At 36.0% G+C, this 13,142-nt stretch overlaps 1 protein-coding gene across 4 annotated transcripts in view; it reads right to left on the bottom strand.

Annotated features, from left to right (window-relative positions):
• Nucleotides 1-13,142, bottom strand: part of PHKB (phosphorylase kinase regulatory subunit beta) — a gene marked incomplete at both ends in the record, with an annotated part of 65,291 nt that overhangs the window by 50,182 nt on the left and 1,967 nt on the right. For 2 of the 4 annotated variants that reach the window (XM_079541263.1, XM_079541262.1), the window contains 4 exons: nt 12-119; nt 3,019-3,118; nt 5,608-5,746; nt 6,616-6,705. In XM_079541263.1, the coding sequence (XP_079397389.1) occupies nt 12-119; nt 3,019-3,118; nt 5,608-5,746; nt 6,616-6,705 (437 nt within the window). Of the gene's footprint in view, nt 1-11; nt 120-3,018; nt 3,119-5,607; nt 5,747-6,615; nt 6,706-8,337; nt 8,356-12,402; nt 12,458-13,142 lie in introns of those variants that run through there. The other 2 variants (XM_079541264.1, XM_079541265.1) reach the window with 2 other exon arrangements.

The raw sequence follows: 13,142 nt of genomic DNA, 5'->3' as shown, positions 1-13,142 counted from the left end.
ACACGCTTTACCTGAAGATGACCATATTCATTATGGGAGAAGACTTCATCTCCAGTATGTGCATTGAAAACAGAATGAAGACATGCAGAGGGTTTGGGGTCCTGCTTAAACTGCTGAACCTAAAAGTGAATTAAGACCATAAACATAAAAACAAAGTCAACGATTTCTGTCTGCTTGACAACTGCAAATTCACTATACATATAACTCAGGTGTTTTGAAATTGACTTATATGTGCATCAAGCTATGTGAACTTAGAAATTACAATCCCAATATATATCAGAACCTACATTATACATAAAGTCAACATATAGTGGAACAAAATTTTTCTAATTTATTTTGTTTTAATAGAAAAATTATCTTATAGGAAACTCCAGATGCTTATTTATCTTTATTTTCAGGTCAAACACCTCACTGTAAAAGGGCTGAAACTTTACTAGAAAACATGCTGAAGTATGTCATGTCTACTTTGAAGTCACAGAACTGAAATGTGCTTACAGGATACTGTCTCATAAGCTTCCAGGTGATTCATCAGCTCTCCTTAGGCAATGTATCATGCATTCCATACTCTCCCATACGTGGGGGCGACTCCTCTTCCTCACTTGTCTTTCCTAAAATGCCTGTATCCATCCATCACGTGGATGGATACACAGTTACATGAGTTATCCCACTATGCTTCTGCGATTCCACTGAGATCACAGCCCAAGACCTACACACTCTTATCACTGTTCCTGTTTCTTCCCCACAGTGCAGTGACTGGGCACTTCTGGGAGACATCCAAGCACACTTATTTCCCATTAAGGGCATGAAAGCTTTCCCCTCCATAACGCTGTCCCAAAGGTACCTCCTTATTCACATACATACACTTGGAGCCATTCCACTTGAGCTGATTGCTACATGCCTTCTCTTTACAGCACTCTGGGCCCTTTACCTGCCTACCATCACTGACCACTTCCTCACTTGACTGCAAAGAACTTTCTCTCTCCCTTAAGACTTTGGTATAAAGCTGCTCTTGCTGGAGGCCGAGAGTCCAAAACTTACATTGGGAATAACAATTAGCATTTTTATGAAACATAATCCATACAACTGAATAACTCCCGTTGTACCATTTTATGATATTATGCCTCTTAAACTAAAAATAATTTAAAAATAAGTTTATTTGGTGTATGAATGGTGAGATTCTTAGGGAGCATCTGAAAAGAACTGCTGATAGTTCAAAAAGATGACAAAGCTCACAGACGAAAAATAGTACCCCAGATCATAACAACTACAACTCACGGGCACTATCACTGGACCTCAGAATTAGCCACTCAGGTAGTAATTAACTACTGCATTCCTTTTCTAATACAAGAGATTAACAATAAAGGAGTGAAATAAGAACTACAATGGTCTTACAATTAGTTTTGCTTCCTGTCTGGAATGTCGGAGTGTAAGATAAGAAAGGCAAAGAAAAGAAATCTTCCCAGAGAATGAAGGTAATGAAAGAATATCCTTCTCTGTACTTCCTCAAGGCATGCTATGCAGCAGTTCTTTCAATTGCTCTAACCAGCATGGACAGGAGCTAGATCCTGTTTCATGACATTTTCCACGCTGACCTGACCTTTATGGAACATACCTTTCCACCAGAAAAAAATACACAGCATACAGTGTAGGGCCCAGTAGAATAAGTGATATCGTATGGAGTTATCATGTCTAGTTAGGGAACATATTCAATGCATTTCAGCTTATAAGTCAAGTTCATTAGCAATAAAAGACAACATCTGCAATTTTTCTTACAAGTAGCATAACCTATAGAGTCTTAGTCACACCTCACCATTTGGGTGTATATAGCTCATGATATTAAAAACTACCATTCCTTAGAATGAGGTCAGCACATACAAAGCCCCTCAGATAAAATCAAATTTGAATTATGTCTGTCAGGTAACTGAGATAGCTTATTACTACACAGCAGGAAAAGGAAACCTTTTACAGTAATGAAAGTGAAAAATGACAACCAGTACATCAACAATTTGACCGCTGTGTTAATTTAATACTTATTAATCATAAATGCATTTATCATCCTCAAAACAAACTGCTCCATGTAAAAGAGAAAAGTAACAGCTTGAATGTAACAGGATCAATTTAGGTCAAGATTACTTAACGATCTGAGACTACAAGGAAAATGGAAAAAATATGTCAGCATAAGTGCCGCTGGTAACATGGCTGATTTCTTACTATTATTACCACTACTGACACATGCCTACAGATTTTACATTCCAGTTTGTGTACTTACAAGCAATGTGAACTTCACAGTAACGTGAAAATGACTTTTAATAACAGTTTAAACTCAGTGACATGCAAGTTAAAATAATCACACAGAATACATATATTTAACTATCTGTAGCATTACTGCTAAGCTAATTATGCAAAACTAAACCACTACATCTAAATTTTGACAAGGAGAAGCCTTGTATGCTGACAAGAGGATTACAGGCTGAATATATACATATACAAATTGTAACTGCATTATAACATAAATAAATTACTATTTCCTCATTCACTTTGGATTACTGAATTTACAGTATTACATCAAATAAGACTGCTGAAGAAAGCAGCCCAAATAATCCTAATGATCATGTATGTAACGGAAAAAATGCAATAACAAAGTTAACAGTCCAAAGAACCTCTCTAACCTTAGCTAAATGAAATTCTGTATCTTTTCACTCAATAAATCAAAAGGCATTAAACAAAAAATCCCACAGTACAAGCAACCTAATGTTTAAATGAGGTAAATAACCACAAAATGAAACCCAAGAGGTTTCAAATATGCCTTGCTGTTCAATCCCTTTGCAAAATTCTTGTTTCTTTTGTTTCCTAGAACAATGCAAACCTGGCAAAAAAGAAGCAGCTGTTCTTTACTGGACCACACAGTAATATTACATTTTCCTTTTGAATTTTATCTATATTTAGGAGTTAGCATTTACAGCTTAATTAATCCCTTAGAATTAAGTGAGTGCTTCCGTCCACACCACAGTATTTTACCTTATCGGCCTGACGCATGTAGCAGTAGAGAATTCCTCTCATACACTTTATAGCAGAATGCTCCAGTTCATGAGTTCTTCCCTTGTCATCATCAATACGCCTGGTTAAGAGAGATAACAAATTGGAAATGCATTAAGAAAATAAAAGGCACATTAGCGCTTTGGAAAATTAAGTACTTAATTAATGCTGTCTGGTGCCTTCACCCATATCAACATACTTATAGCCCTACCCATCCTTTTGTCACTAAAGAAAAATTAAAATCTGTATTTTTAGGTTATGTTGCAACTTACACAAACATTCCTATTTCAAAAAGGCACAAAGGAAAGAAAACACCTTGAAGTTATTATAACATTTCAAGCCAGTGTTCTTTGAGAAATCCAAAACATAAAAGTACTTTCAATTCCGCAACACATCTGCCATTCATAACTTAGCACTTATGTTAAACTACAGCTATGCATGCAAGTTCTGAAAGTTACCTACACAATGTCCAGAAATGTGCCAAAACACCTCAGTTATTTGATACCATGAAATAAAACAATACTGGCAATTGTTACATCACTGAAGACACACTAAAAACAACACCAACCTCAAACTATTCTAACAAGAAAGGCACTGTGGGTAAACAAGCCTCATGATTGCGTTCACTGGTTAGCCTTCCCCAGCTCTTGATTTCTGACGGAGTTTCTCATGGTGAAAATTAGGTTTTCTCACATACTATACTTAAGAAAACATTTCTCTGATTCAAATATGCAAAGTACCATAATTTGCACGCTGATATTTCTCTGCCCATTTTATGCATAGGAATCATATCTTTTCCCATCATCAGGAACACAACAGCAGCTTACGCTGAAGTTTTGCTACCTATGCTGAAAATTTGAAAGTTAGAGGTAACGTAAAAAATCATGCATATCCAACATGCTACTTAAATGATAATCCTAGATATAAAATATGTACTTCCTTTCAATTATGAAGCTCACATCAGAGGGTATAGGGGAAACAACAAATTAAAACATAACAAAACAAACAGGGCAACTTTTTGTTCAGCAGTAAGATTTATTCTCTATATTACTATAAATCCAAAGAGCAGTAAAAAGCACAAAAGGCTCTCAAGTCCTCATGTAACAACTTACATTTTTCTTCTTTTATTCACAACAGCAGCACTTGTTTTCATAACAGGTTCTTAGGAGTTTAGCTTTTATTGAACACTACCAGTAGCATGAGTCAAGCAGAGATTTTGGTTTGGTACTTCATGCAGAATGCCATGTAAGCCTTGTATCTTGGCCCATCTTGGATTTTAGCCATACACTTAATTTCAGTCATCAACTTTTGCCCATCAAAGGAAATTCACAGTGCAGCAGTGATGCCCAGGGCCTTGTTCCAAGCGTAAATGGAAGTAAAATAAATGACTTGTCCTGCTACTTTTCCCTTCCTTCAAACTGCAACACATTTTATTTATTATCTTCTCTGATTCTACAAATTGGGAATTCAAGCCCAAATAACTCAAGCAATGCTATGCCATGTTTCTTTCCACAAAACCCTTTCAGCTGCTTAAAATTCAGAACCGCCACTTCTGCCCCTTTTATTCTTCCTTCTCAAATTTTCCTGTTTTTTTTTTTTTCATTTACAAATGCTTTTATTTCACCCAAAGAAAGAGTAATTGAAAGAAAGATGCAAAGATTTCAATATAATGGAAATGAATAACAATTATGCTTTCTGAATATTAATTGCCTCATTTTTGGCCTTTTCAAAAGTAAACACAGACTCGAACTTACAAAGATTTACGTCTTCTGTTTCAAAAAGCTTTATTCTGAAACAACATTTCCTAGGACACAACTTTTAACAAATGTTTTTTTCACATTAATGTGTCAGGTATAGAATCTCAAGTAACAAACAGAATCAAAAAAAGAAACTTAAAACCTTTTTTCCTGCTAAGTAGATCAGGTTTACTACAACAGTAGCAGCTCATATTATTTCTGGCACTACTTCAGTAAAATATACCAGAATTTTGTTAAAGAGCATGATTATTACCTCACCATTAGATGGTAACTAAAAGAGAAAAGAAGGAAATTACTCAATATTTGCACACTATCATCTTTGTTCCAAACGCTACATTTGAGCTGCCTATATATGCTTGAGAGGCTGAGGAAGCAAGGTTAGAGACAATGAACACTTCCTTAATGTTCAGGTAGAACTGGTGATACAACTCTCCCATTAAGACAAATCACGTTATTCATTTCCAGAACCTTTTAATAAGTAACTGCAATGTTAACTGTGAAGCCCCTTGTATTTTATGGTGCCTTCACTCCCGCATATCTTCCACTTCCTCAACAAACGTAACAAGTTATTCCTATGATTTACATCTTGTTTTGTAGTCCCCAATCCTGGAAGTGCTCAAGATCACGTTGGATGGGGCCCTGTGCAGCCTGATGTGGAAGGTGGAAGACTATTCATGGCAGGGTAGTTAGAACTGGATGGGCTTTAAAGGTCCCTTCCAACCCAAGCCATTCTATGATAATCTTTTAAAATATTCCCAGTGTACTGTACAACCAAAAGTAATATGGCAGAGATGTTAACTTAGAAGTTATTCACCTGTAAGCAAGGGCTAATGCCCAGGAGCACGCAGCACAGTAAAGATTGTCATGTACTTTTGCCTTTTGGTTATCTCCATATGTCTTTGTAGGAAACAGACCTGTGGTTGGGCTTTGATGAAGCAATAGTGTGGCCTTAACTGGAAAAAAGGAAAAAGAAATAATAGCGTTAACAATGATGTTCCTTCCAGTTTCTGCATGTGAATAGATCAAGATGGGATAAGTTACAGCAAGCAAAATATAAAGTTCAGGAGAGACACAAAAACCTTTTTTATGCTGCTTGGACAGTCAGATTCTAACTTCTTACAGAAAAAATAAAAAATAATCATCTAATAATCTATGACTATTTCTATAGCAAAAACCACTCTGTACAGAATCTCTCCAACAAAATTCTCTCCCTGACTAGCACGCAATAATAAGCTACCATTTTATCACTGTTACATCCAAAAGAATCCTAATTCACTCTTAAAGCTGGGACTGGATTTTCAATATGAATTCTTTGTTTTCAACAAAAAGTATAATTCTGGCCAACCAGTTTTGCTTCTTTCAAACTCCAAGAAGAAATTTAGGAAACTACCCCCAGCAGGAATAAAGTAGCAGTGATAATTGGCATGTAAATATCAATTCCAATTCATACCTGGGGTTAGCTGAAGCACTTAAAGATATGAGCAGACTACTTAAATCCCCTCCTCATCTCAGACTATCAGATGATACTCAGAACTTATTTTACTGTTTGGCAAATGCAGATGATAATTTTGATAAATCATGACTTGTAAATACTGTTCAAGTAATGCATGAAATACATGTATTATACTATCATGGCAAACTTATGAGAAATTGTAATGACAGAACCCTTTGCTTTTCAGAAAGCAGAAATCCTTATTAGAAATTGCATATACCACTTCAACATAAAGCTGCTTACTGTTATAATCTTAATTGTAAAAACTTTCACAAGTTGCAGAGAAAATCCGTCAAGGTAGGAGTAACTCTTAATCAATTTTTTACTTACCAATTCTGTAGTAATGATCTAATTTATCCCACAAACTTTCCCCCTCTGCTTTAGGAAGGTTAATACTTTTAAGTGGCTCATAAATTGAACCTAAAAAAAGAAAACAAAAAAAAACAGATAAAAATTAGTTACATAATTTCTATTACTAAACTACAATATGATTTTTCATGTTAATTAAGCAAAGGCCCAATTCATCTAATTTCAATTGAAACAGAAAATAAATCATTTCTATAATTTCACAGAACCTAAGATTTCCATCTACATTCTTTCTTCAGTACCTGTCCACACAAACTCTGTGTCCAAGTGGATCCCCAATGCCTCTTATATTTAACTGGAGCAAATGCTACACAAACATATATTTAATTGTTAGAGACAGCATATTAAATGTCAAGTTTCCTAAGAACCTTAATTTCTTAGATCTCTCTTTGCAGTGTCTCATACATAGACTACTCCCTATTTGTACCTGACAACGTAGTGGAAGGATAAATTTCTTAAAAATTGCTGAGGTAAACCATTTCCAGCTTCTAAAGTTAAGAGTGACGTAATCTTCCATAAATCACTGTGGCTTTATTCAGTGTTCTAGATGGCAAGAACTCCCACAGAGTCATTTGTAACAGGAAGAATGACAATTTCCCCTTTCCGGACTGCACGCTGCCTTTCTGAAAAGCTCAGAGAATGGACTGCCTAGGAAGCCCAGGCAGCCAAGCAGCTCTGGCAGGATGCAGTAGAATACTCCTACTCACATTGCTTCTTTTGCACTCCCAGCACATATCCAACTGTTAGGCAAAGAGAATGTCCAGATACAGGACTCTCAATCGAACCAAATAAATGTGTGGAGTGGTGACAGAGGCTTTATTAATTAAATCCTGTAGTGAGGAGACTGGGAAATGTTTCTGGTTTCCCTGCTGCTCATTAGTAATCACTTTTGCTTTGGAATAGCAGCACTTAGAAAAAATTCCTTTTCTCCCAGCAAAAAACACCACCTCAGCTTGAACAGAGTCCTGTGTGTCTGTCGCACTGGGTTCTCTGGTAATGTCTAACCACACAGTGGAGCTTCCACTGCCACCTTGGCTTTCCTCATTGGGAGAGATAAGTTGCAAGGAACATGGAAAGGGCCTGAGGGGGAAGCACATAAGACTCACTTGTTTAATTGCCTAAAATAATTTAAAAGACATGAAGTTGCCCTGTAATACGAAAAACAAAACAAAACAAAAACAACTTACATCACAGTTCTTGTACCTTCTGTTTAAAAAAAAAAAAAAAACAAACACATTCTAAACTTTTTTTTTTTTCCAAAGCAATATTAATTGGAATTTCTGTGCTTTAGTAGATTCGTGACCTATTCCTATTCTAATTCAGTTGTTGAGCAAAAGCACACAATGTTAACCTGCAGTAACAGTATTTTTACAAGGTGACACAGTCAAAATAGGACAGTCTGCATAGGAAAAATCTTTAGTCAGCCACTTCTTTGCATATAAAGTAGCAAGTTTCAGCAACATTTACTTACTAGATTTTCAAAGGCAAAAAAAATAATTCTTATACTTGTTAACTCTGCAACACACACCTATGGCACTGCACATCTATGGTGCACTCTACGCATGAAGCAGGTTCAGAACGCCTGCTTCCTGCAGATCGCTAAGGCCAGCACTGCGCTATGTGATTCACAGGCACACATACACAAACACACAAGGTTTAAATTCTTGTTGTAATTTACATACTTACCAGACAATCTGTGACCATCTGTGGCCAACAGAAAAACAAAGAGTTATCATGAACAAAAAGCATATGCTTGGTTTCTATTTCATAGAATGAAGACTTCAACTTTGGACAGAAAGACCAAACATAATAAAACGCATGCAAAAGTTAAAGCATCAGGACCCACAAACTATATTCTTCCACACATATCAAACTTCACCAGAAGAAATAAATGAAACAGTCAGAATTGACTGTTGATGGTACAAAAAGATGAAGGGTGAAGTGGATCAAAGATCAAGAAAATAAGCAAAAGTGTTTATCATTTAAAGAGTACACATATGAGAAATTGTTTAAATGACCACTCAGAACTGAGCTCTTCCATTCACTTACATACCTACCATAAAGACATAGAATCATTAATGTTGGAAAAGACCACCAAGCTCATCTAGTTCAACAATCGACCCACCAGCACCAAGCCTACTAACCATGTCCCTCAGTGCCACTTCACTCTTCTCTTGAAAACCTCCAGACAAACACAGAACCACGTTCTGTTTGCACGTCCAGAGCATTGTGGTAAATTATGTCTCGTTAGTACCACAATCAAATCGAAAGCAACAAACAGGCAGAACCAACAAGAAGCAAGGTGCCCCAGGTGGATTTATAGTGAGACCAACACCCACTGCAAGCTGCTAGCAAGTATTTATAGGACAGTTGAAGAAAAAAAAAAAAAAAAAAAAAAAAAAAGGCTGTCTTACTCTTTTCCAGAATCTATTTGACAGTTCATTTCAGCAAGACATGAACATACTACATACAGCTATTTTCAATTACATATTTAATACAGGTTTTTAAAACTGGAAAAAAAACGGGACAGCAAGACTTGAAGACTCTAAAGCACTGAAACTGAATGACATGCAATCCTGTTCTCAGCACTGAGACTGAAGGAATGACACATGCAATTGAGCTCTCTGTTTGCACGTCAGCATTCAGAATAAGGACAGTAATTTCAACGACTATTTTTCACAAATATCTCATTTCATTACAATCATACATTGGGAATTTCATTCAAGGTAAATAAGTGGTATGAAGGAATATAAAAAGTATCTTGTTGACTTAACACAACAACCTGTACAAAATTTGAATATATGGTAGATGGCATTTTCTTTCCACAAGAATCACAGAAATGAAGTATGCCTACTGTTTCCCTAAATCAGAAGCAGATTGCTGCAAGTCAGTAACTACTTGAAAATGACAAAGAACCTTAACAGATAGGAAATTAGAGCTGCTTCCTGCATAAAGACATTCAATGGCTGTTAAAAGAACACTCAAAATCCTTAGCCCAACTCCAATTCGCTATTTTTCTTCATAGTGCACTAAATACACTACATCCATTCTTTGATTGGAAAATGGGAAAATAAATCCTCCTTTATTTCAGAAGTAGTTCCTACCACTTACAAGTTCCAAAGTTTCATCATTCTTCAAGCTGAAGAATTACTGAACAGGAGTTATTTCCTTCCAAAGGATTAGAAAACAGGAAAAGATCTGGAACAGCACAGTAACTGATAGAAGAGACATCAATTACTAATGAAGACCTACAGAAATATTTCTACAAGATTAAGAATTTCTACAAGACATGGGAACTATACAAAAACATTGACTAGCACATGAAACTCAAACGTACAACAATTTCAGGAAAAATCAACAATTTATTCATCTCTTCTGCTTCGGTTTTGTTCTAGTTATGTACAAGCTTAGCATTAACTGCTCTTCAGAGAAGAGCTGTGAACTGCCGATATATTTAGACTGAAAAGATATACACAGCATTTCAAAATCCTCTTCCCTAATTCTCACCCACACACCTCTGAACCTGGTATACAGTTTAAAATTTGCCTATTTTAAGAATGGATTGATGGCTCAACTTTTACAATGTACATAATTAAACCCAACAAGCAACACCCTGAAGTTTAACCACATGTGAATGGAAGCAACATGGCAAGAATTTTACTTCTAAGATTTCATCTGCCAGAAAAACACAAGCCAATGTGCAGTTGGATAACAAATATCAGAACACAACAAACAAAAAAGCATGAAAACGCCAAACTTCCTTCTAGGTTTGATTTATGGCATAAGAATCAAAAGTGACTGCAATCCTTTAACGCAACACTCGTTCTGGATGTAATGCAACACTTGAGCTGTGGGCAAGTTCTGGATCTCAGATCACAGCAATATTACTGCCTGATATTAGTACTGGTAATAACATCTTCACATTACAGTATTTGGGACCAAGAGGATTTTATTTCTTCACATAGTGAAGCTTAAGAATAATTCTGCATTATCAACAAATCATATCCTCCAATGTTCTTTTCATCCCCATCCTCTCTCCTGAGCTGAGGGTACTGAAGAGAAATGCTAGAAGTAGTACTTCAATAGTTATCCGCCAGGAAATACACCTGATTTAAAGCTCCAATTCATGGAGTTGGGCAAGGCAAGATGGGAAAATAACTTTCAGAAGCAAGAAACAGGTTTATCTTCCATTAGAAGGAAAATTCATTTATCGTATTTACATATCTGAAATGAATAATTCCACAAACTTTACACGTAAATACTGTAGTTCTGGTGCTCATACAGTTCATACAGGAGCAAACTGTGAGCTGGCCCTCCTCTGAGCAAGAAACCAGAACAGCAGAACTCCTGACACCCCTTCCAAACTGAGCAGTTCTGCACTTCAGTGAAAGTACCATAAGAAATCCCTAGAGGTAAAAAACTAAAAAGAAAATAGAGAAAAGGCATTAAGGTGTAAAGGTACTCCTCTGCCTGAACAAAAATTACAAGTAAACACAAGAGATGAAGCATTATTGAGACTGAGCAATAGCAGCACAGGTACAAATGAGTAAAACTTTGTTTAATTTGAATGTTTTAAAGTGACAAAACTCATCAATTACTATTTATCAATAAAAATCTTATGTTCAACAGTGCAGTTAACTGTAAAGAATTTGAACTAATTTATAATTTCATGGAAAGAGAAATAAATATGTCCTTTCTCTATTCCTAATTATCTGAAGTAATCTCTTGTTTGTCCATTATAATTAATGGACAAAATCCTTATTTCAGAATTTTAAACAAAAAAGCCACTGAAGACCACAAATAAAACACTGCCTGCCACACCAGCTCACAGGAGCTTCACATAGCTAAAATACACCAAAATGCCACCACCTGCCACACAAACCTTGTAAATGCTACAGGCAAGGTGAGAAGCTCTTCTGGATATTCAAGGTAATCATCATTTCTCAGCCTGAGAACTCAAAGCATTGCCTCTTAAAACTACTGAAATCATTTATTTTGTATCTTAACTAGCAATGGAAATATGAAAGAGCAACAAGATAATTAGCAAAGAGCTTTTTTTTTTTATTAATTAAAATATCAAAATTCCAGGTCTGTTGGTGTTGAAAGGGGAAATGCCATGGGCAGGGCAGTTCAAGTGGCAAAGGCCAGCTGAAATCCTCTTATCTGATAACTCTCACTTATACTGTACTGCTGATGTGTTTCAGCACAGTCTAAACAAGAGTCCTTCAGAGGGTTTTCCCAGATTGGCTTCTTCACATATACTGACACATTTGTTCCTGTCAAACACTTTTCAAAATATATTAAGCTAAAAATTGTAATAGTCTCAATTGTTTCATGTACATGAGCTTATACCTAAAGAGAAGCTGTGCCATGGGGCTTTATTTTGCTACCACTTCCAAAAGTCAATCTTTAGAACCAGTACTGACTTATAGGAAATCCTACTCCTTCCCTCTAAACAAGTCCTGTTGCTTTCCTTGTAAGAAATTAAACCTTAACACCATTATTTGCACACTTTTCACATAACCACCATCTTAAAAATTCAGTTCAGAGACTGTTATCCTTACAAGAACACACGCACAAAAGAACACCAAAACCAAGGAGGAAGAGCTGAGCAGTAGATTTCAATTTCCAGAGTTTTTAAGTTACACAGTTTAAAAAAGCTGCAAACACAAAACACTGCATGAAACACAAAGCAATTATTTTTTGTTGGGTTCGACAGCCACAAATAAAAACACAGAACTGCACACTTACCAAATTTTAAAAAAGCATGCGCAGATGAGGTTCTGTCATCATCCAAACTGGCCATTTCAAATTGGTGCAGCTAATCACAAACGTCTCAGGCTAAGCTACAGCAATTTTCAAAACTGTTTAGTAAATGTTAAAGGCAACCAGCATTAAATTAAGTGAAAGCAATGTTAGTGGAATTATTAAAATGACAGACTGTACAGAGCACAAAGGGTAGTACCATTTTGTTATATTTTATGCTTTCCCTCTTCCACTGTACAAATCATTTTTATTTTTCTTCCAATAAAACTTAACTAAGTAAAATGGCACAGGCTACACAAACTCCATCTTTTGGACATTTCACAGAAAAATTTTTTGGTTCATACAAAAACTGATACTAAAATCCATAGATGATGAATAAGATCTATATTAAATATCTCAGGATTGTATAAAAACGATTAATTAATACGTATAAAAGCGTAAAGCAAAACTAAGCGCAGAGCTAAAATTCTGCTTATGCATAGTGTTGCCTTTATCTACATGGAATTTACATTGGGATGCTCCTTTCAGTCATAAATTGCTTATTGTACTGAATGTCTGTAACCTGATGTAGAACTGCCAGTTGGAAGGTACAATAGGAAAACACCACTTGAAGCCAACATGACAAGTTGTTCCAAATCCTTAAAGCAGCTTATGCTCTTTACATTAGCTACAATTTCAGAGGTTGCAGGCTGGACAGTTTGCTGAACACCATTACGATCTGCTCC

The sequence above is a fragment of the Tetrao urogallus genome (assembly GCF_951394365.1).
Source record: "Tetrao urogallus genome assembly, chromosome: 12".
NCBI classification, from domain to species: domain Eukaryota; kingdom Metazoa; phylum Chordata; class Aves; order Galliformes; family Phasianidae; genus Tetrao; species Tetrao urogallus.
The sequence above is the reverse complement of the archived record's forward strand: the minus strand, read 5'-3'. Positions and strand labels throughout refer to the sequence as shown.